Source organism: Rhyacophila brunnea, unplaced genomic scaffold, assembly GCF_057557595.1.
Source record: "Rhyacophila brunnea isolate RB1 unplaced genomic scaffold, BYU_Rbru_1.0 scaffold_16, whole genome shotgun sequence".
Lineage (NCBI taxonomy): Eukaryota > Metazoa > Arthropoda > Insecta > Trichoptera > Rhyacophilidae > Rhyacophila > Rhyacophila brunnea.
This window is the reverse complement of record NW_028232816.1, coordinates 31,192,559-31,217,674: the sequence shown is the minus strand read 5'-3', so window position 1 is coordinate 31,217,674 and position 25,116 is coordinate 31,192,559. Positions and strand designations below refer to the sequence as shown.

General features: G+C 33.5%; 1 protein-coding gene across 1 annotated transcript in view; it reads right to left on the bottom strand.

The window, feature by feature from the left end:
- The window catches only part of Dhc98D (Dynein heavy chain at 89D), a 122,685-nt gene that overhangs the window by 88,240 nt on the left and 9,329 nt on the right, over window positions 1-25,116 (bottom strand). The window contains exons 8-22 of the mRNA XM_085943995.1: window positions 24,480-24,561; window positions 20,866-20,975; window positions 19,729-19,909; window positions 18,089-18,328; window positions 17,023-17,213; window positions 15,762-15,960; window positions 15,037-15,284; window positions 14,141-14,285; window positions 12,296-12,409; window positions 10,496-10,682; window positions 7,602-7,736; window positions 6,623-6,693; window positions 5,598-5,730; window positions 2,644-2,886; window positions 1,603-1,772 (exon numbers count right to left, since the gene is read on the bottom strand). Of these exons, the coding sequence (XP_085800121.1) occupies window positions 1,603-1,772; window positions 2,644-2,886; window positions 5,598-5,730; window positions 6,623-6,693; window positions 7,602-7,736; window positions 10,496-10,682; window positions 12,296-12,409; window positions 14,141-14,285; window positions 15,037-15,284; window positions 15,762-15,960; window positions 17,023-17,213; window positions 18,089-18,328; window positions 19,729-19,909; window positions 20,866-20,975; window positions 24,480-24,561 (2,449 nt within the window). The remainder of the gene's footprint in view (window positions 1-1,602; window positions 1,773-2,643; window positions 2,887-5,597; window positions 5,731-6,622; window positions 6,694-7,601; window positions 7,737-10,495; window positions 10,683-12,295; window positions 12,410-14,140; window positions 14,286-15,036; window positions 15,285-15,761; window positions 15,961-17,022; window positions 17,214-18,088; window positions 18,329-19,728; window positions 19,910-20,865; window positions 20,976-24,479; window positions 24,562-25,116) is intronic.

The following is a 25,116-nucleotide window of genomic DNA, read 5'->3' as shown; positions in this document are numbered from 1 at the left end:
ACAATAATAATATATTCATTGACATGTTTTCTTTTTCAAGTAAATGGGTAACTTTTTTAGTCATCTTTACACGATTTAAGAATTAATACCCCCACGAAGTCGCCATCACGAAACAAATTGACGTGTTCCCAGCTCGACGTTCTCTCTCCGAATGCCAGCGAGTCCAAAATTTCGTCGCGCCTGTAGTTGAAAATTATTTTCCGTTTCACTGATGTATCGTCTTAAGATCCGCCATAAATAGTACATACTAAACTTTGTCAGTCAAACATATTTGTTTTCATTGAAATAAGACTACAATAATTTACAGATAGTGTTGGTTAGTTTTTTAAATTCAATTAAGCCCTGTGAAAACTAAGCCATAATAGATAATAGTCAAAAAATACTCGTCTATCTATAAAATATCTAAAATTATGCAATTAAATCATACATAACTTTGGATATTTTATAGATAGATTAATATTTTTTATCTATTATACTTTGGTTTAGGCAGGGTTTTAATGAATTTAAAAAAATGAACCAACAATATGTGTAATAATATGTATTCTTAATCCAACAAAAAAAACAAATAAGTATGAATGAAAAGGTGTGCACAATTTTACACAAGTAAACCAAAACTATTATGATATGGTTTAAGCAAGGTTTGATGGATTTTTAAAAACTAACCAACACCATCTGTAAATAAAATTTTAGTATTAGTTCAATAAAAACAACTACGTATGACTAATAAAGTTTAATGTGCACTATTTATGGAAGATCATAACAGCCTACCTCCACCCTTTGCCAGTGACACACAGTACCCAATAGATTTTAAACTAAATATAGATAAGTAGTTCTAACCAAATATACAAATTGCCTGAAAAGTGTTATAAGCCATGCAATCGCCGCGAAATCATTGAAATTCTTCCGTGGCGACTATATGAACTGCTGGCAAATACAAGATATTATGATAGAGTTTCTTGAATCTTAATTTTTGTGTACTTAATAGATTTAAAGTCATCGATATTTTACCTTCATGAATTAATATTCAAGGGGACGGTTCATTTTTTGAATCGCATAGACTTTTAAAGTCATGTTCTTGTAACTGTATTACTACAATTGCAATTAAATGCATGTACACGTCCGACATCTATGCTCTGTCAAGCGTTGTAGCATAGACTAATATACTTTTTATAGATTGGCCACTCAGGTATACCGAGTGGTTCAAATTTAAAAAAATTAAATACCTTTTTATTTAGCAAGAAAGGCGGGACAAATGGGAGGGGTTTACGTCATTCTATACCCATACCCGATTTTAAATAGTCCCAGAATAATACAATAAAGGTATTATCGATACAAAAACATGCGGTTAAATATTATTATGATATAGTAGGTATAAAAAACAGACGATTATCACGTTCATTTCTTTGATATTTTGATGCAAACGTTTCGTATTTTGTTTTCGAAAAAATAACACCCGAACTATGAATAAATAGACAAATATATTTTAAATAAAAAAATACTTAATATTCACATAAACATAAATCTATCTTTCGGAAGAATCGTATGTTTCATTCCTATAATTGTTTACTCGTGTATTATTTTAACGAATAATTAAAAGCCTACCTTGCATGGGTAACGAAACGTGTCATCTAATTGGCCAGTCTTTTCATCGATGACTGGCTCCGGGATTAGTATCGGGAAGAGGTTGAAATTCCTTAACTCATCAATTTTGTTCTGGACTTCATTGTTTACCATGGAGACCTGACTGTATTCAGATTTGAGAGCTTTCATACCTTTAATTAATTACACAAAACACTTAGTAACGGTTCAGAATGGAATAGTCGCGATTATAGCCTTCCTTGATTCCTTCATAGAAATAAAAGTCTTTATACTGCGTGGGGCATAGTCAGGAATGTATTAATTAAAAATTTACATACTTTTAGGTTTACAAAATATATTTTTTAATCAATATTCAAATTGTACAAATAACAGACTAGAGATATTACCTATAGGAGAGAGAACTGTGAAACTGTGAAAATATATTTTCAGAAACCAGCCATCAATTGACGAATGGACAAATACAGATGAATCTATGACCAAGATGAGTGAATTGACTTCAAAGTTAACTACAGTAAAACCTCGTTAATACGAATTCCATGGGACCGAAAATCGAAAAAAAATTCGAATTACAAATTACGAAATGTATGGGAGAAAAATATTAATATTTTGAAAAAAATTTTTTTTTTGATTTTCATTAATTTTGTTTCCGATCATAGATGCGCCTACCGAATTGTGTCATAAAATGTCAGGATTATTTTTATTACCTTCATAAAATATGTAATTTTTGATGTTTTAAGAAAAGTCTGTCACAATTTTCAATGATTGGCTCATGAAATAGTGTACTTTATTAAGATTTGTTGAATATTTTTATATGCTAGGACTCTGAAATCATTTCGAATTACGAAATTTGAATTAAAGGTATGGTTTTATATGAAAATAGTGTTCAAGGGACTTTTTTTTCGAGAAAATTTCGAATTACGGCGAATTTCGAATTATCAGTGTTCTTACCAACGAGGTTTTACTGTATATGTGATTGTAAATTTTTATAACTGTTTTCAATATTCTGTAAATGAGGTGTTATGTTTTTGGTAATGGTAAACTAACTCTGATTACAGCCAGCGATATATTCCATGATATCCAGGGAAGTCCACATGATTCTCTGCAGCCCGGGACGGAGGTTTTTCTCCACTTGCTGTAGTAACCGGCGCATGAGCTGCCTCTCAGGCGGGTTGAGCTTCTCCACCAGCTCGTTGTACTCGAAGACTGTAGCTTCCAACAGTTCCAGTTCATTGTGCAGGCGGTCTTTCTGCATGGCGCATTCTCTCACTGATGCTGGCAAGCGAAATCCTGAAGAGTTGATCAATTTATAATTTTAACAAAACTTACATAATAACTATATATTATATAAATGTCATTCCAAAAACTTTCCATCAAGTAGAATTATTAATAGGGGGTGGATTTATATGCAACAAAAAACATGATTATATACATGCACGTATGCACTTAAAATCAATAAAATATGCACCAAAACCGAAGAAATATGCAGTTAAAAATTGTCATTTTTTGTGGGAAAAATTGTAAATACCCGCTTTACCCAATATTACAGACAAAAAATCGAACAAGTAGTTAATAATTTTCAACATAATACGATAGCAGAACAAAAAAACACAAACAATGAATATAAAGTTAATCAATTACAATTTTCAAAATAGCTTTTTCCCAAGAACAAATAATTGAATAATAAATGCAATGTAAACCAAACATAACTTGAAAAACAAAAACGACACACTTAACTAATCCTAAATACTATTTTCTGTTTTATGCCCGAAAAAAAAATTATCTACATTTTTTTTTCAATATGCTCTGGCATTAAATTTTTCTGCATAGGTATCTGTCAGTATTTTGTTTATATGCGGAAAACGACCTCTCAACGTCCACAGAGGTGATTGGGCAAACTTTAAATAAAAGTGCCCAAGTTGAAGAAGTCACTTTTTCTGATAAATCCACAGCTCGGAGATGGCATTAAAAATGCAAGTGCATCTAAACTATCTACCTTCCTAACATAGTTATATTTCGATAAAATAATTTAAAAAAACTAAAATTATAAATTCAAAAGCTCTAAAATATGCATTTATTTATGAAATATGCACTAATGTCTCAAATATGCTCTAACGTCTCAAATATGCATTTATATGCACAATAAAATTTTATTTTTAGATTCTGTGTCTTTCAAAACAGATTTCTGTGCAACTCTCATTGCTCTGCATACACCCTAACAAAACATGCACTAGCATATAAATCCGGGCCCTAATTATTAATAATAAGAATTGACTGACAGTGAATTGAAAAGTTGCGATTTTTGACAGATGTGGACAACAGTAGTATGATTGTTGCTACATATAAATCTAGATAGCAAAAAGATTTACACCTAACCTAAATATTTCTTCAGTAATCTTTTTTTCAGTTATATTTTGCTCTTCCATCTATAGTAAAAAAGGTATTTTCAATCTCTGCGAGTAATACATTTTCAACTACCGCATTTTAGAATCTAATGCTTCAAATACATTATCATCACGTTATGTGCTGTCACATGCTGTCACAGCGACACATTTAGACAATGGTTTCTTTTGTCATTCCGCAGAATATTTTGAATGATGGAGAGTTTCAGCTCATAATTATTCATAATTCACGCTCATTTCAATTAATTTTAACAGTTTCTATGTGTGCGTACGTTAAAATAACTTGCGATATTGCATCCATAGATAATATTTTGAACAGAAGCCAACCTGCAGACCATAGATAATAGACGTAAACAGCAGACATAGATAATAATTTCATGTAAAATACACAGAGAAAAGCACTAAAAACAAAGAACGACTCAAAAGTGTGTAGGCCTGCAGATAATAGAAAAAAACGTTCACTGACTAGCGCGGTTCATAATGAAGCGCGAAATGCGTGAGGTGACCTTATTGTTGTTTTGGCGATTTCAGCAGATTTTGCAATGTTCATTTAAAGGTCCAAAATGTGCTACAGGATGGCAGCATCAGTCATTTTAAATAACAAGAAAAACGACATTACACCGGTTTTTCCCATAGCGGCAGCTTACTGTGACAGCACATAATGTGATGATAATGTATTTGAAGCATAATCATCATCGTAATGAATGTCATGTTGCCCCAGGTAGGTCGCGAATCTCCTCATCAATTCTCTCTACTTGTACCCATCTAAGGTGGCCACTTTCCAATCCAGTAAGCTAAGACCAGGATACCAATCCCCGAATGAAGCACTATGACCGGTTGCGCAACAGAAGCACAAGCCTACTTCAACGAAGTGTATTAAAAGTCAACCGGTAGTGTCGACTGCAGTATGCAATTGAAGTATACATGCTTTGGCGGTAGAGGCGCTAGCAACTCTCCGTTTGACATATTATTAAACTTCAGAAATTCGTACGTAGTATTGAAGAGGCTGTTAATCTATTTTTTTCTATCTTTTACATAACTATTACCGCTGAAAGTATTATTTTGTGTTTAAATTCTCATTTAAATATTTATTGTGATTTTGTAATACAGAAACACACAATATGTTTGTTTGCAAAATACAACGGAAATTCCGTGTTGTAATATTGTTATATTGGAGACGTAACTAGCTTGTTTAAAGATTAATTGTCTACGTACTTCAAAAATGAATGGTTTAATCATGCAACGTTAACGGTAAGTACTGATTAAATATGAAGTCATTACCAAAATGGATAAAAATGTTATTTAATTTCCATGAAATTCACAAGAGTTCCGTCATGACATGTTTACTTTCTATCTTACTCTAGCGCATGGACATGAGGTATAAGCATGCCGAATGCTTTCTCACTCGCACTTATATTTCTTGTATCCATTTCGTTCGAAGCTCTATACACACAATATCTACTGTAAAACTAAAAATTTTACGTGCTTCAGTTAAAGCGGTTCGGTGACGTGTTTTGCAGTGCTTCTTCATTCGGGGATTGGCCTCCAGGGCAGACTCAAAAAATTAATTAATAGATATTAATAGAAAAACAGTCCTACCGAGGTACTCCATGATTTCAGTTTCAGCGATCACATCGAAAAGAGTGTATTTAAAATTCGCACAGAACATAAGATCATAGTCGGCCATCAGGCATTCATCCAGTAAGTCCCTCCACGACAGTGGACTTATGGTCTGAAAATATAATGTTATATAAATGCAGTGATATTGGCGGTGAGTATGATAATAAATACAGACAATCTGAACACAATTCTCTTTAAAGTTCTTGCTCAACCTATTGGGTCCACACTCCAAACACAAATTGAAAAATAATTTGTGTATTTGCCAGACCCAGGATTGGGACCCACAACATTATAAGCCGAAACGAACCCAGCATCGTGAGGGTATAATATTATGTATCCGGAAACTTGTACGTATGCAGTTTGCCGTATCACACTTCACCATGAAATGTTGTATCGGAAATATATGGCTGTGTATTAACTCATTTAGTGCTAACTACGCGACTGGCGCATTTGTAGTAGTTGGCCATTAGATATAATTAACGTGTTATTTAAATGTGCTAATTAAAAGGTCAGCAGTGATTGTGTTAAAGGCCGTCCAACATCTTTGGGTCGTGTAGTACTGACATAAAATAACTCATGTCTAAATAAAACACAGTTCTTGTCGGTTTACAGAACAGGTAGCAAACAAATTTTGAAAATAGCCGATATACTGGATTATTTGTTAGGTTAGGTTTTCATTCTTGCATCCATGAATTTTGCCAAAATCAGCTATGAAAATTGAATTAATGTTCATATTGAATCTAATAAAATTGGAGACGAAGAAAGATCACGGCGAACTGTGCCACGGTGAAATGTTTTACGTACAATTTACATGTAACCATAATATAATTATGGTCCATTCATCAAATTAGCGGAAATCGCTATAAATAGATTTTATGAATTTTAGTGAATACATATTTAGGTTTATGGCAAATTTTGAATTAACTGTGTTTGAATTAACAGGGTTTTACCCCAACACATGAGTCCATAACAAAAACTGATAGACAAATTTCAGGATTTCTCACCTGTTTCTTTTTTTTATTGGTTAAGTCACCCTGTGAATCTAGACTGGCTCGCAGTGGCTTGAGGAAACTGGCTGAAAAATAAACATGGTAATTAAGTACAAAAATGTAGTAGATATAAAAATAAGTTGCGCTTATTATCGCCTGAAACATGAGTTGCGTATCCTCTGGTTAAACAACAGTTAAAGTTTTTAGAAATCTCTTTATATACAGTAGTTACATTTAGTCATGCCATTTGCGAGGTCATTTCAGGTTTTTAGCAGCTTGTTGTATTTGACCGCTACATCCACACTATAATGACGTAGCCTATCATTTAAATTATGGATACGATGATGGTATTGTAGGTAGCCTTCGATACATAAAAATCAAAGATGTTTAAGAAAATTTTATTGTATTAAGGCTGTACCTCAGTTGAGGCATGGTCTAAAAAGATCGTGGCTAGGCGATGCGCGGATTGCGGGTGCAAATGACGCATGCCAAACGAAATATAATTTGTCATATAAATCCAACATTCGTCCATTTTATGTTCTGTTTATTGTTCTATTAGTAACAATAATAATATATTCATTGACATCTTTTCTTTTTAAAGTAAATGGGTAACGTTTTTAGTCATCTTTACACGATTTAATAATTAATACGCCCGTCGCCATCACGAAACAAAGTGACGTGTTTCCAGCTTGACGTTCTCTCTCAGAATGCGAGCGAGTCCAAAATTTCGTCGCGCCTATAGTTGAAAATTATTTGCCGTTTCACTGATGTATCACCTTAAGATAGAGCTTGAAAGAATGAAAGTGAAGCAAAAAGGGGGCATCTAGGACATCTAATTAACCACTTACACCACTTGTTGTCTCTTTCATCCATACAAAAATGGCACTTCAAATGTCAAACTGGAACTTGCTTCACTGATTTTTATGGAAAAAGATGGAGAAAGGAAAATTCAACACTTCAACACAAAATTTAAAAATGTTGTAGTAGTATTTACAGTTTCTTTTCCTAGAGTAGTAGACATTTGCAAAGTCTCTTGGCGACAGGGATTTTTCTGACGATAGTTTCCGCTGCCTGGCGACATACTCTTCACCGGCTGCCGTCAACTTCACCGACGCTGAACATTTGACATCTGCAAATATAGATACTCCATTATGTAATTTCCAATTTCCAATTGGGCAAGTACCCTTTTTCGATGTAAATAGGTGTATGGATATGACAATGAAGCTGAGAAAAGGGAAATGATTTTTATTTTGCTTGTCTCGGTTACGTCCTACAGTTGCGTCGAGATGGTCTCGACTTAGCCTGCTTTTTCTTCAAGCAAACCGCATTCTGGCATCCTAGAAGGCTGCTAAATGCTCTCTATAAGGTGGTCTATACGGCGTAGCTACGGAATGCTGGCATGACTAGGAAATTTACAAGAAGACTGGCAAGTTACAGGGATCTTGGAGGCTTTGCAATATATTTAAATTGGTTTACATGGTTTCTTTTACTCTTCAACTCCTTAATTGCAGTCGATTCTACTGAAATTGGGACATATTGGCTCAATTAAGCAAATTCCAATTATTTACCTATCTTTCAAAAAAAAAAAAATTATGTCTATACAAATAGCCAGGAGAATAATAAATAATTCTAAATATAATAGGTACATCCAATTTAATTCTGTAAAAATGTATATGTATAAGAATGCGATATGGTAGATTTTGGTATACCAGTTATCTCAGCAAGCCATCATTGACTTGTATTTAATAGCTGGCTTTTAAGTTTATCCAGAAAAGCAACTATTCTTGAAGGTGTCAAAACATTTCTTGGCATCTTGGCAAGGGTTATAGTTGAGCCGTTGCCCGGAATAATGTTGTATCCAACAAAATTGTCAATGTTGAGTTATTGATGGAATAATGTTGGGTATGTTTTTATGCATCGTTTAAGGTAGGTAGTATGGCAAAGAAAAAATATTTAGGCTTGTGGCAGCATTTTAAAGTTACTGGTTTGTGGAAGAACGTTGTATATGCTATTGTCAAAATGGCGTCGCCATCCGTCAATATAACGGAGCGTGGTATAATTCACTTGAATAAAGGAAGAAAACGGACATCTAATGTTTTAAACTGGACAAATATCAAAGCTAGGAAGCTGAAGGATGTAGGAAAAGAGTATTTATCCAGAAAAAATATTATTAAGCCTGCAATTTACCCGTCGAAACAGTTTTGTGGAATAATGTTGTATACCATTTGACAGTTCTGTTGATCTCATGAATAAAATTATTACGTTCGACATATTAATAATATGTCGAACGTAATAATTTTATCGATTGTATTCAATTGATTTATCCATATTGTTATTGGAAATGTTGTTTGATAATAATGCTGGCATTGTAGTGCTCTATATATTGTAACTTAATCTAATACCGTTTCAATTTTTTTTAATCGTTCCTAGTTCTATTTTGCAAGGTCGCGTTTGTGCCAAAAAAAAATAATCCGGGATGTGTTCTCGATTTTAATATCAAGTCAAATATTCAATCAGCATTCAGGTTACTGAATCACAATGGACAAAGTCATCATCTCGTCTCATGTATCGAGAGTCGAATGTCGGACGCTATGTTCAGAAAGCAGACGAAGATAATTCTAAGCTCAAAGACCTCAATGACATGTGTGAATTTATGTTAGATGAGCATGCTGCCTTTTTTAAGGCACTATTGAGTGAAGCAGAATGAATAAAATACATTTTGCGGAATAATGTTGTATGTGAAATTTTCATATACAACATTTTTCCACTAATTTACTATAGTTTTTTGTAATAAATCCAAATTTAATTGCCTTTCTTTGCCATTTTACATTATTGTATTTAAAATATAAAATGTAACAAAACATAACTGGTTTAATTTTTTCCATTTTTCTCAAAACAAGAATATTGTTGGATACAACGTTATTCCGGGCAACGGCTCAGTTATTAAAATAAAATTGACAATAAGCAAATTAACACATACATCACATACGCAAGGCGATATAAGTGTATGCTGAATACGTTACGGAAGACTCCTAGTTGGCCTAATGACTGGCGCAGCGCCACACTCACAGTAATAAAATTACTATGTGATATCTGATTAAAAATAATACTACATGTAATAATTGAAGTGCTGTTATAAATGTGATCATAGCCCTTAGTCTTTTTGTTAATTTTTGGACAGTACTAATTCTCCCGCGAAAGGGGAATGAGGGCAGAATCACGTGGCCGGCGCGGCCCGGTCGCCTGTTCTCGACGCGGAATGCAAAGCCGCGCTTGTCTCAATATTGTAAATCAGTGAACCCCTGTATATTATTGTGTTAATAATAATTCATATAACCACTCTTAAAGCGAACCGCGGATCTGACAAAGCGTTCCAGTGTTAATCTTGGTAATGTGCCCAAAGAAATTGATCGGGCCTAAGTGTCAGTGCCGAATAAATTAAAAAATAGTGCAACAATGGCTACGTAATTTAATGTGTCTTCTCTGTTGTAACCTACAATGTAACTAACGATGTAATATTACCAATGTTTGCCTATGCTTTAGTGTAAATAAATCTAGTTCCGCGCGGAATTATAAATTAAATTTCTGTGTTATAACTAATTGTACCCCTATGATGTCTACACTCCCCAAACATAAGTAATGCCCAATGAAGGATTTCACTAGTCTACAAGTGAGTTTTTTCCTTTTGAGGTATTAGTACATATTATATTTTTCTTCATAATATTATGTATTGTGATCTTAAATTTACTGTCCTAATGAAGCGATGTAAATTACTGTTAGTTCTTTTGTTTGGTTTTCGTTCCGTCAGATTTTTCTCAAATAAGCGGCTGCCCAATTAAGCGGAATCGTATGTATACGGTTCGATCTCTTAAAAAATACATGTTTTACCTTCTTCAACGGGTGATTTATAGACGACTTTGAGAACTTTCTTCTTCATAATCTTGTTGACCACTTGCAATGAGTCCTGCACCCATTTATTGTAAATCCCATCTTCGTACTCCTTCATGGACCTTTTTAGCTGGTCATATTTTGCAAAGGATATCGATTTTTGCTCCGAATCCTCCAGTTCTTTTACCTATTTATTTAATAAACGAAAAACATTATTCTACATATACATAATTTGGAATATTTACATAATACATATTAGAAAAAATACAATTTGTACTTAGCAGAAATTAAGCATGCATATCCGTCTCGTTTCAGGAAATATGCTTCACAAATTAAGTAACTAGTACAATATTAACCAGGCTGCGATTTCTAAGCAACTATGACCGAATTAGGTATAATTTTGAGATATGTCAAATCAAAGTAATGTTCTATGAGGCCCATATCGCACCCTCACAACTAAACCGCCACAAGTCCAAATTTACGTGTTTTGAGTTAATTATTACGTTTCATTGTCTATCGTTCATAGTATATGTACCGAAAATTTCATATCTCTAAGTCGTCAAATTCAAGTCAAAACTTCATTCAATATCTAAACATATTTCAAAAACACAGTACAAAAATGCGAAAGGTAAAAACTTCAAAGCTGATTTTCTCTTCAAGCTTCAATATTGGGACCATACATAAAATTTGATATAAATAAAAAGGATTTCAAGTTATACACATTTATATTTTTTATAAAAATCGATGTTTTTTAAAATAGATATAAAAATATTAAAACTATGAATTAGTCAAAAATCACTTAGGTGATGCTTAGAAAACTTAATAAACTTAATAAACTAAATTTTAATAATAAATATAACCATAAAATATATGTAATAATAGGGTGCGGTCCGATTCAACAAATTCACATTTTATTACATTTCAAGTTTATCTTTGACTTAAAATAAAAAATATTTGTCTTTTTAATGTTTTCAGATACATATTTATTAATTAATACAGTTGAAATTGTAAATTATCAAAAAAAAATCTCAAATTGCAAGCTTCGTATTTTTCCGCTAGGTGCCTCTTTAAAAACGGCTCAGTAAAGACTTCACCTTAAATTGGACCATATCTAATAAAAAATTTCTAGAATAGAATGATAGGCTTATTCTTAATTATTAAGCTTTGCACCATTAATTAAATGACAGATCAATTATTGGGTAGTTATGACAGTGGCGTTTTAAAATTTTTGTTGTCACAGATTTCCGACCAATCGCGCCTGGCCGATTGATTGATTCGGCTGAGTGACCTCATGCTGGTAATGCGCGTATCCAAAATCGCACTATTTTTCATGCTACTATCGGCTGAGCACAATTATTGTTCAATTAATTAATCAATCATGCGCGCTTAGCCTTATAGTGCCTGTACACATGCATGGAATTACTGTCGGCAATTGTGCTTATTTTAAACTGTCATGACAATAACTGTTTACACGTAAAAGTGCTGACTGTCTCTCTAATCTCATTCTTCAAGAGTAAACGAGACACGATGTTGTCAATTTATGGTACTATTTGACAGGTAGTGAAAATCAGCAGTAAATCCATACAAGTGTAAATGGGGTATAGGTAAATCGTTTTACAGTGACACCATGGGTACGGCAAATGCGGCTTGCAGTTGTAGTGGTATTGTTTGCTGGCATTGAAACAGGCATTGCCGCAAGCAATTCAATACACGCGCGAATCACCTATGGTGCCACTGTAGAATGATTTACCTATATATGTCTATACTATTCGAATCAAATCAATGTCAAATAATATATACCTTTAGGAACATGCGGTGTGGTTTTGTCAGCTTGTTAAAAAGAATCCGACACCAAAAGATGGCTCCAGACATTGGCGGGTGATTTCTGAGCAAGGGAGGATCATCACGTTCGCTCTGTAAGAAAACTATGAATTAATAATTGACCGGCTATAATGTGTTAATTAAGCCGGAAAAGATGTATTACTAATTTGATTAAACATAACACTTTTGGTTATTAAAACTTTTCATATTTTTAGTTGTTTATTTGATGGCAGAGATCCGCGAGTGCAGGAAGCACTTTCTTCTGTATTCGGCATTCAAGAAAACGAGATATGAGGCGCCGAGTGCCAAAGGAGCTCAAGCGCCAACTTTACGATTTTTGACATTTGATGTAGGTTTTTTCTATAAATCGATATGTATCATGCCACAAAGTCTTATCGCTCAAATAATTATAGATATTTTACAATAAAGATTTATTTTCTGTGGCATAATTGTTTTGGTCGTTATGTCGACACGCCACAGAAGCTTATCCGCCAATATTCTATGGAGAGCGCGAGACCAAAACAGCTTTCAGATTTGTTTTATTGAATATACGTTCTCAACAGTGAAAAAAACTAAAAATGAGCTGAAGAAGGATTACAAAAATAGTTTCGATGTGTGTTAAACCTGTAAACGAGGAAAATCATGGTAAGTATAACATGTTTTATCCGTTTTTCTTTCACATACGCTGTTGTTTAAAATATTTTAGATTACTTTTGAAATATGGTTATTAACGTCAATTTAGTAATTATGTCCACTAAACTTTTACTTCCATAAAGGAAAATAACTCTTATTTCTAATTTCATCTTATTTTATATCCAATTACTAAAGATATACACTAAAAACAGTATTTAAAAAATCACCCGAATCCTTGAGAAAAAATGATGGTGATAAATTTGAATAATGATTTTGTTATTTTGGCCAGTTTGGAGTAACGATTTGATTTAATATTATTAATAATATTGGGTATATAGACGGTTATTACAAAAAAAAGTATCCAAAAGCTTTGAAATCATTTCTGTAATGGCAAAAACGTATTTAATATTATAAGGCAAATTTTATGCCAAACAAACTCATGTAACAATCATAACAAATTTGACCATTTTTTCAGTGTTTATTTGGCATAATAAATTTGTTTATATCAAAATGTTTTTTTATTGCTATCCAAACCCTTACATTAAAACATTTTTTTTAAATGATTTATTTTTTTAAATTAATGCCATTATTTGAGTTTGAAAATGTTAATGCCACAGAAGCTTATGCAACAAAAAAAAGTATCAAGTGCCACCTTTTTTCATTTTTCTATATGCCAAAGGGGCTGGGCGAAGGAATGGATTCCTTACAGAGGAGATTTAATCATATTGTGTGCTTTAAATTTAAATTAATCGAAGTTTTGTAACATTATTCCATTTAAGTAATTCTTTGCAATCCGTGTTTCGCGTTTCGGCATCTTCAGGCACTTTGTACACTCAATGGCAAATACACACAAAATATAGTTAATTTTCGTTTATATACTAAATTTAAACATGAAACGATCGATGAATCTGCTGAAAGCCATCCCGGGTCTAAAAAATTACTCAAATAGACAAAACTTAAATTCAAAACCCATCAAGTACCTTCATTTGATAGTATTCATTTTCCATATTATAAACTTTGTTGTAACGATTGTCAAATCTCTGTATATAAAGTATATTATATAAGTATAAATAAATAATGACCACATGGTAACTATTGTTGTTTTAAGCGCACCTAACCTCAAATTGAAATCTCACCTTGTGGCTCTCTGTCTAATAATGGAAGGTAAAGACTAAAAGCTACTATACAAACATTGAATTTGTCACTGATGACAGATATTTCTTTGGCAAACTGCTGCATGACGAGGTCAAACTTGGTGAGCAGCTGCAGGTGGATCGACTCACGGGTTTCGAAATTCACAAATCTCAGCAGCATCTCCATCGCCTCTTCCGAAGACCTGATCAGTACAAGATAATTTATATTTACCAAACACTAGTGGGAGATATGCGTATAATTTTAAAATAAAATAATTACAAGATAAAATTTTTTTTTTAAATACCACGTTTTTAAATTTTCTGTTGAATCATATAAACTTGACAATCCTATGTATTAATAAAAACTTTTTATTGTACTTGATAGAAATACATACTGAATAAATATTATAGAATATAGAAATGTCATTTTGACATTTCATATTGATTTTCATAGTAACGCACGTATATATTAATAATTTAGTTGCTAGGATTCACTTAGCAACCAATAATAGTGAGTAGTAAATATTACTTTTAACGAATTTTTTCCGAAACATACAAAACAGAATTAACTGAAAATGAATTAAATTCTGCTTAAAGATGGCCAAACGTATTAAAAGAATACATTGTCGTCATGTTCTGACATATTCTAAAAGTTTCAAATGTCTAGCAAGTCTAGCAAGTTAGTTAAAAATCTTCAATCGTCCAATACAAATTTTGGAGAAAAAAGAAAAAATTTGTACTGTACACACAAGAAAAAATCTGTACCGGACAAACAAGAATATGAGCTAATAAAAACGTGGTAAAAATACCATTGTGTACAGAGATGTGAATATTTTAACTGGATAGTTTAAATATGTGACTTATTTAGTGTATTTACATCAATATGATTTTTTTGACAGGACTGATAAAATCCTCCGAGTCATGTAGAAAATATGATTTTTTATAATAACAAACCTTAGATTTCCAAAGCTCTCATCGATAAACATCTTAGCTTCATTTTCCAATATGACGACCTCCCGATAAAAATCACTCGTAATGACGTCCCAATTTTCCTTATTGTCGGGAATGTAGAGACTGAAGTCCACAGTCTGTATGGGGATCACCAAGCTCTGCACTCGCTCGATCACGCTGTCTATCTGAGTTTGATCGCTGATGATCGATTTTAACTCCGGTCCCAGGATGTTCTCAAACTCAATTAAAACCTGAAGATTCAAAAATGTTACCCGAGAATATGTTTATAGATAGATAATATGTCATAGGGTAAATATTATTATTTTTTAATAGATTAATGACACAAAGGCCTCAGTATAACCTCAGAAAATGAAATATCCATCCAGTGGCGGCTGCTCTAATACTATACAAATGCACAGCACTCCTTCAATTTTTATAAAAGAAAACGTCGCTCAATGAATAACATTGGAATTCATAATTATTTATATATATCATAACAATTATTTTATACTCCTCAGTGTCATAATTCATATGCTGTAGTGTAAACTTAAGTAAAGTTTAGCTGCGTTAATTTTATTTCCATCTAACATCCACCACGTATGTGCCCACGTCCGTTATATGGATGTACACCATGGCTTAGCAAACATTAACTAATTTAATCTATGAAACGTGGGTTTTTGTAATGTGCATAAGTAGAAAAGAATAGTTATATAAGACATTTCACTGACCTGAGCAATTTTTGCAAGATCCACACATACGCTAGCCAGGTAATCGGTTCGTTGAAATAGCTTCCTCTTGTCGAATTCCCATCTCGCACCTTTCCCCGCCTCTTCGATCTTCTCTCTGGTCAGCATATAGCTTTCCCTCCAAGTTTCCAGCATGAATTTACCGTCATACGCCAGCTGACAGACTTCTGTGTGCGGTTTTCTGAAATAAAAGTAATATGCAGACATGCATTTTGACTTTAATCCAATTTATCATAAAACATTTTTAAAAAAGCTATGTGTTCGGTGGATGTCCTATTGTTATGTTCCTCCATTTATTTCTCTATTTTTTTATGGGCAGTTAGGGATTGCAATACTGAATGAATATATCAATATCAGTATTTCAGTATTTGTTATTGAATACCGGTATTCGTAAAAACATATTAAAATAAGTACCTAGCAATAAATTTAATATAATTATTAAAATCTATTTAAAACATTATTTTATGGTAACCTAAAGTACCTATCTACATGTATTATGTTGACCTTTATCAATATGTATTGATCATAATATTTCAGAACTGCTAATTTTTACAAATACTATAGGTCCGGGTACAGAAAAATCTCTCTCAAATTCAACGTTTGTTGGATGTACGTACAACTGACGTTGGATCAATAGTAAGTTATAGATTATTTGGAAATGTTTGTCACGAATATTTTCTTTTTCAAAATACGTTAATTTATCGCATCAATTCCATAAGTATATTTGAGGGATTTTATTTTAATTGTATTTCACTTTTATTGGTCAATATATTTGCATTTCGGCTGCATAAAACGTATACACTAAATTTAATATAAAATATAGAGTAAGTGATGAAAAATAACATTAAATTCATTTTCGAAAAACATAAACGTGTATGCTTTTTCCATACTGAAAATACTGGTATTTTGGTTTTTTAAAACCGGTATTTCGGTATCTATAAATAATTGAATCCCGGTTTTGAAATACAGAAAATAATTTGTGTAGTGTACCTGTGTTATTTTATTGTTTTGTTATTTTCAGCTGTCAACATCATAATTGTGCTGTCTACACAGAGCTTTAATCGGGCAGTTGTTAATGACATGTCACACTCTTTGAGAGGTGTTGCCGTCACATAGGCAGCAGTCACCTTCTGTCAGTTTAAAATATATGTTCTCAGCGCCCCTGATTAGGTCATTATGATGACAGGTGCACCCATAAATGGAAGACCTTTGTCTCGATTAACCTATAATAATGTGAACTCACGAAAAAAGTGTGTCGACTGCCAAGTGTCCTTCAATCTTCATGCAGAGGCAGTTGGCGATCCTCTCCATGAGCGGCACCATGTGTTCATCCGTGCAGTAGAACTTGGACAGCATCCACAGAATGTTTAGACCGTCCATCAGAGAGGGTATGCTATCGCCAATCACCTTCAGGTTGGGACATACCGTCACTATCTAAGCAAAAAAAAACAATAAAGATATTATATTGTATAAATGATTACCTCTAGATCAGTGGTTCTCATGTGCGGCCACCAGAGGATTTTACTGCGGCCACCGACATCATTTTCAGTATTTAATTTAATTAACTAGGCTAACGTTAAATATGCGTTATTGGAAATGAGTCATGACCAAGTACTTAAAAACCATTTTAATAATACCACGGTTGAAAAATTTTGGTCGAAGTTATACATTGACCAAGAATCAAGTCAACTCAAAGGATTAGCAACAATTGCTTTATTACTATTGTCAACTTTTTCTACTACTGTATACTGTGTAAGATCATTCAGTGTAATGCTTTTCTTAAAAAAACAAATATCAAAGCCAGTTGACAGAGGTAAGCTTAGAAGCAGCCATCCCGCTCGCATTGGAAAAAAGGAGTATTGAGAAATTTCCATTTGCATTATTTTTAAACAAATAGATATGTACTAAAATGTTCAAATGTCTTTTATTAAATGGATTTGTCTATAAATAAATTGATCCATTTTTTAGTATATAAAATTTAGCTTTAATTTTTTCAATTACAACAAAAGTGAAATTTGATGCCAAAAGGCCAAATGATTACTTCTATATCGACAACTATAACTTGACGTGCATGCGGTCGGGACAAATAATAACTTGCAATACACCGACAACACACACATCGTGACACTAGCGCCAATGCCGAGCTTTGACTAAATCATAGTTAGGTTAGGTTTGACAGATTTAAACAAATTTTTTTGAATTACAACTGACAGCAATTTCAAAACCATTTTGGTTGATACAAAAATTAATATTCTCGGTGTAGAAAACTCCATGTTTACATGTTTCAAGTGATATTGTTTTTCATTTACCTTAAAATATCTCATGAGAGTCGACAAAAACTCGATGTTGTCTCTGGCCTGTTTGTAGCTTTTTAAAAGATTGTTCTTGTGGATTTCGAGGCTGTCAAGTGTGGGCGATTCGGCGAGGGTGAGAGCTCGGATGATCCTGACGACGGGTGGGGCTCGCAACTGCTCCGTGAGCATGGATAGCTTTGTGTTCTGGTCCCTCCAAAAATCGCATTCTGATAAAGGGCCATCGGCTGTCATGTTCTAATATAAGGAACAAAAACAATCAAGTGATAAAATAAAAAAATGTTTATAATGACCGCATCATTCATTAATCTACTGACTACTCTATAATAAGCATGTTTTAATAAGAACTGGCTTGATTTGAACTGTTTTGGTTTTTTGGATAAAAATTAAGGTGACGGCCCACACGGCGACGATTCGTCTTTTTTCCAGGATCGTGATTTGAGTATAACGAACTTTTTTTTTAAGTGACCTAAGAACTTCTATGAGCAAGTTCACACGTGCTTACAGCTTTCTGAATCCGTCCGAACGCGACATACGGTTTTGTAAACAAATCACAAATGCGGAATAAGGTAAAAAGACAATTCCGTCGTTGAAAACATATGGAGATATATGATCGAGTTCACAATATTCGTTTTTTGTGACGAATCGTTATTTTACGATTCGTCTTTCGTCGTGTGTTTGTGTCCGATTTTCTCAAATCCTTTTCCAATCCTTATCCAATCTTTAAAGAAGATCATGGAAGCAGCTATGGACATACGAAAATAATTGAAAAAATTTGACTCGTTTTGGTGTAACTGGCTCATTAGCATTCAAAAGGTTCCTACATGAGGCCGTTATCTTATAAGTGGATGCACCCAGTGTCTTCTGGTTTCCCTCCAATGGGAACGAACGGTGAGGATAATAATATAAAATCATGAGAGCATTGATGTCCATCTTGTTGAAAGGTAGTATAAACACTGGACTCTTCGTGTACGCTTTCGGCTGATAGAAGATATTATCACATTCGTTTTTGAGGAATCGCATATAATCCACTATCTGGTTTAATTAAAACAAAACGCTGTGTGAACATCATATTTGTTATTGACGAGTCGTGATTAATTATGATTCATCAAAGACGGACTGCCGTGTGAACGAGGGGTAACAGGGGGATTTTTTGTCTATTATAACACTGATACATGGGAATAATTATGTACAGTATGTAACATTGTTCACATATCTCTCGGCATCTCTGACAGATAATTATTTGGTCCATGTTTTCCATGACTTTTGCGCATAAATACAGCTCTATTTTGCCGATGAACAGACGGATATTATGTTTGAGATTAGGAATTGTTTCTGGCGTATCAGCGTAGACCTTAATTCTGAAAAAACTAAAAAGAGAGAAGTCCAACGGTATTACATCACACGATCTCCGAGGCCAGCTAACGTCATTAAAACGGGAAATAACACAACCAGAAAACATGGTCCTCAATAACTTGTAACGCCAGGTGGTGCCATCCTGCTGAAACCGTAATAATTCAAGCCAATTCCGAAAGAAATCATTATGGTCAACATTCCAGATATCAGTACTCTGACAAAACTATAAAATTTCCCCAGCCATTACGATTAATGTAAGAAGTAACATGTAATGAAATTACTTTAGCCTGGCTGGAATCAATAATGGATGCAATACAGAAGCCCCACTTCACAACGGTTTCCTCCAATTGCTCCACAAAGTCTGGATCTTTGATGAGCGTCTCCAGGCTTATGCTCTCGTCATTCAGTTCCGGCAAGTTAGGCAACGGCAGCTGGACTTCCCCTTCTAGATGTTCTAGAGTCCTGGAATCAATCATTTAGCATTATATTATTTATTGAGTTACAACCAAAAGCAAAAATGTCAAGATTATTTAAGAAAAACTGATTATGAATCCTAAGTATAGTTGGCAGCTTAGTGGAATAATAAATAAATTAGCGACGTCGTTTATAAAATGCTTCCCTTTTTAAATTAAAAATTAATATGAACTTCAAATAATTATATTTTATCATATTTAGTTTATTTGAATAAAAGCATCCACCGTGGATACTGTGTCCTTAACATTTAGACCAGGGGTTCACAAATCTTTTCGTAAAACCGATAATTTTGAAATAAAAAATATTTGGCGGCCAGCAGCCCTTTTTTTTGTAATATAAAAACATAAAGCAAAAAAAAATATTTCATTGTGCAATTTTATATTTTTAACTAAATATACATTATTCTTAATAATTTTTGTTTGAAACTAAATCCTGCAATCTAGGGTCAAATTTTGTCGTGTGAATACGCAAAACAGATGCAATATGGTTGTCTGTTAATTTTGATCTGTAGTTTGATTTCTCCACCAGTGAGCGCGGCCAAACACGAAAGAATGCACAACGCAACTGTGCTCTCACTCTCATCTAGCATGCGTTTAGATCAGGGGTTCACAAAGTGTGTTCCCAACCATATCACATCTGTTTTGCGTATACTATTAAATACTTATTTTTAAACACAGAAAATATTTACAAAAGAAAGGGCGGCCCGCCAAATATTTTTGATTTCAAAATTGTCCCTTTGACGAAAAGGTTTGTGATACATACAGCGAATCTTCATAGAATTGAAAAGAATGCTTGCTTGCTTGAGCGTTTACATGAAGACAATTTCGCTGGAGTGGGGGAAGAACGAACATTCGCTCGCTTGGTCTAAACTAAATGCTGCTCAACTGGCTCCCTAGAAAAACATTGAAGAAATAAATTAATATATTCCAAAAACCATAACGTACCGTTCCATGCTTTGAACAAGTACTTGCAAATCTTGTGACACTGCAACGGAGGTCGCCTTTTCTATTGAAGATCCTGTCTTACGTTTAACTTTCCTCTTATATTCATTATACTAGAATAAAACAATAATTCTAAATGGTTTTTCATGTAATTTTAATATTACCAGGTACAGTTGAATAATAGAGCCAGGTCGGTGATTTAAGACTCCTTTTAAAAACTTGCGTTCCAGAGAGCACTCCTGAACCAACATTTTTCATACAATATCACTCACACACAATTTCGTATCTCATATATTATACAGAAAATTGTAATATTATTTTAATTTTAATTTAGAAAAAAATCAATCAAAATTATATGTTTTATAATAAACTATTATTTTTCAAGATTTCAGAATGTAACATTCTATACACCTTCTGAATATACATAATTTGAAAACAAAAGCAAAAGATACAGGTTCAAGTCCTGTCAGGTGTCATATTTTTTTTACAAAAACGATGTTTTCTAGTGTGTATATGCATGAGATGTTTTCAAATTACGGTCAAACTCGGTTATTAATATCACGGATATAGCGAGATCTCGGATGTAACGAGAAAACATTCGTTGACATTTTAGTTTATGATTTTTTCCATACATTTATTCACTTTTCACGCTAGTTATCGGGTATACCGAGCTAAAATATATTCAAAAATTTTCTTAAAACTGTTAAATGTGTCAATCGTTTAAAAACATTTCGACCCTAAGCAATAAAATCCAACAGGACAGGATGCCGCCGGGATTGGATTACGTTTATGACACTAGTTAAGTGTCTAAGTACCTACCTAATTGGTGTTTTCGCCAACAATATTGAAAAAGTATCCACGCATATGGTTGAAATTGCATGTAAAAAATCCAAGGTTTGTGAAGTCAGTAGGTACCTACCAGCACTTTTTAACAACTTCTTTTGTAGTATATGAATGCCATGCTTGTTTCAGGGAAAAATTCTATTCTCTGATATAACGAGTAACACTTATAACAAGCAAATTCAGTCGGTCCCATCTTCCTCATAATACCCAAGTTCGACTGTATGTATAAATGTATTATACATAATCCTATAATTTTTTTATGGACGTCTGTATGTGATAGAAGCGATTAGTTAGGTTGTTTAGAAGGTAAAGTCAGAGTGTCAATTAAGCCCGAAATATATTGAGGTGCATGTCGCGTACAATGCCGTGATGTCACAGTAAGCTGCCGCTGAGGGAAAAAAGTGTGTAATGCCATTTTTCTTGGTGTTTAAAATGTTTTCAAATCTTGCTTTCATCCCGTAACACATTTGAACCTTTAAACGAACATTGTCAGTATAGTTAGCAAAATCTGCAAAAATCACCAGAACAACTATGAAGTCACCTCACGTTGTACTGCACTGCATCGACACCTGCATGACTCAATGAATGTTTTTTATCATTTCCTACATGCCTATACATTTTCGAATCATGTCGAAATCGCGTGTTTTGTGTTTTTAGCGGTTGGCACTGTGTATGTTGTCTATTGTCTATGGTCTGCGGGTTGGGTTCCGTTCAAAATATTATTGAATTTACAGACTCGTTACTAGGTTACTCCATCATTGAATTTACAGAGATCGTGTTTGTTCAAACTATTCTGCAAAATGGCGAAACCATCGCCTAAATTTATCATAATAATAATGTTAATCACAACTATAGTTGACATTCTGTTTTGAAATTTTTGGCAACCATAACTTTATGTGTACGGAAATGTGATTTGATGAAATAAATAAAATGTAATTATTCATTCCAACTAACCTACATTTCATTAAAATTAGAAAAGATCTTTGTATGGATTTTAATGTAAATAAATGATTTGTTGTATGACATAACGAAATGGTCGTTAAATACACATAAAAATAAACATTATCCCTGTCAAAGTGTTTGGACCAAGGCCCCCACAACAGGGCTGACAGAGCTCTAGCGAGGGACCGGCGTGGCGTGTCAACCAGATAAATGAGATAAACCCACATCAAAAATTTGCTCTAATAATTAAAAAAAAGTCGTCTGTGGAACTGTTTCACTTCAAGGATATTAACATTTTTAAATATGTGATTGTACGGTACAATTTTTGATTGTTTTGTGTTGATACTCGACTTCTTCGATACTGTTGAACTTCATAATTGAAGTACACCCGATCCTCTTTTCGCACGGTTTCAAAATAACACGGTTTAAAAAAGTACCGATTATTTATTATTTACACTGATTTTTTTGCTTTAACACGGTTTAAAAAAACTAAAAAGATTAAAAGTACGTATGTATGTACATATTTATCAAAAAATTGGATTGCGATGGACCGCACATCACTGGTGGATACATATGTTGTCACCGGATGCCGCCCAGACATACATACGTACATACATGGCGCCACTAGTCAGTCACTTCGGGTTCGATACGAGAGACCCACCGCGTGCTTCGGCGTCAACGTCATTAAACAGCAGTAAACGGGGACGTTTATTGTCGAATAGCGACACTGAAGAATATATTATTTCTCTATGCTAAATTTAATTTATTTAGAAAACTATGCATTTTTATGAATAAATATTTTTATGTATAAATAATACGTATATTCGATTTATTTTTGAGTTCAAGAATTTCGTATTTTGAGTGGATTTTAAGTAATGGAACCTATCTACCATTTTTGTATGGGCACCTTATCTTTTTTTACACGGTTTTATTTTGCACAGTAGTCTTTGGAACGTGTCCCCCGTGCAAAAAGAGGATCGGATGTATTAAACAATACAAAAAAATGGCTAAAACACACTGAAAACCCTTAATTTTACCTCAAACACTATTTGAAAAATGCTACCGTTGAGCGTCACACTGCATTTAATATTAGCGGTAGGTAGGGGGTCCGCTTCAGAATGTGGGAGCCATGGTTTGGACTAGACCTAGATGCATTCATATGAACGTATTTCAACATATGATGGCTATTTCAATAAGTTTTTAGTGCAGTTAAATTACTAGGCGTAGAAAAATTACCATTCCACACCTAGACAGCGTTGAACTGTGATGGCATGAACGAAATTACAACCTATTATATTATTTCGACATACTGTTATTAGCAATATTTATGTTAGTTCATCTAAATATTCTATATAATGATGGTATAACCTGGTACTATTTTCTTTAGCACAATACTGCTGACTAGGCACTGTAAATAATAACAAAATAAATGTTATTTACGGGTATTTTTAAATCAAAATTTTTATTTATTTGAATACGAAATTGCCAATATCGTCCCATTTTCGGATGGTACAGTGAGCCTAATATGTAGTAGATACCTATATCAATGTGCAAAACTGAAAAAAAATAATTTTTTTATCATAGCGAGAAGTAGATTGAACACAATCCTCATAAGGATTTTCAATAATTATAATCGATGTTTAAGTATCTCAACGAAGTACATATCGATACTTTTTTTCAATTCAATACCGATATGCATATTATAATAATGTTTTAGGAAAAATCTCTGGCAGACAAGGATTATCAAGGACCCGTGCTCTACTAAAAATTCAACGATTGATAGTTGTTTAGGTTATAAATATTCTTGTTTAATTCAATGGCCATATCCTTACCTCATCAGCGAGGTCACCCCACTTGATCGACATCATCTTGTCACTTGTTTTCGCTTCATTAAATGGAATCTTAGACCTGAAACTACAATGAGAATTTAAATACAGACGATTCCGCTTAATTGGGCCAAATCTCAAGGAGTGGAAGCCAAACCAAGGAAATAATTAGTAATTTACATCGCTAAATTTGGGACAACATTTCGCTTAAACGGGTCACTAAATTTAAGATATACAATATATATTATTATATTACGCATAACATATTATCACATGGAGCCACACTAGTCGTTACACCTGTAGGAGTCTACCAATTCCATACCATCGCATCTATTCTATACACAAGACTGCTTTCGGCCGCTACGGCAGCTATCTAGGGTAGGTTTGTATCGAAGTATTAGCACTTATTGTAACAATTATGTATACGATAAGAAAGCTCACGGCAAACTGGGCCATGGTGAAATGTTTTACGTATAATATACATGTAACCCATCAGTGCAGCCGCTTAATTGGGCCAAAATGACCTAGTCTCGATGTGTCCCGTTTAAGTGGATTCGACTGTATTACATAAATCAATATTAGATACTACACTCCACCATAAAATGGCTGCCACTCCTTAAAAGTGTAGAGATTAAAAGCAGAG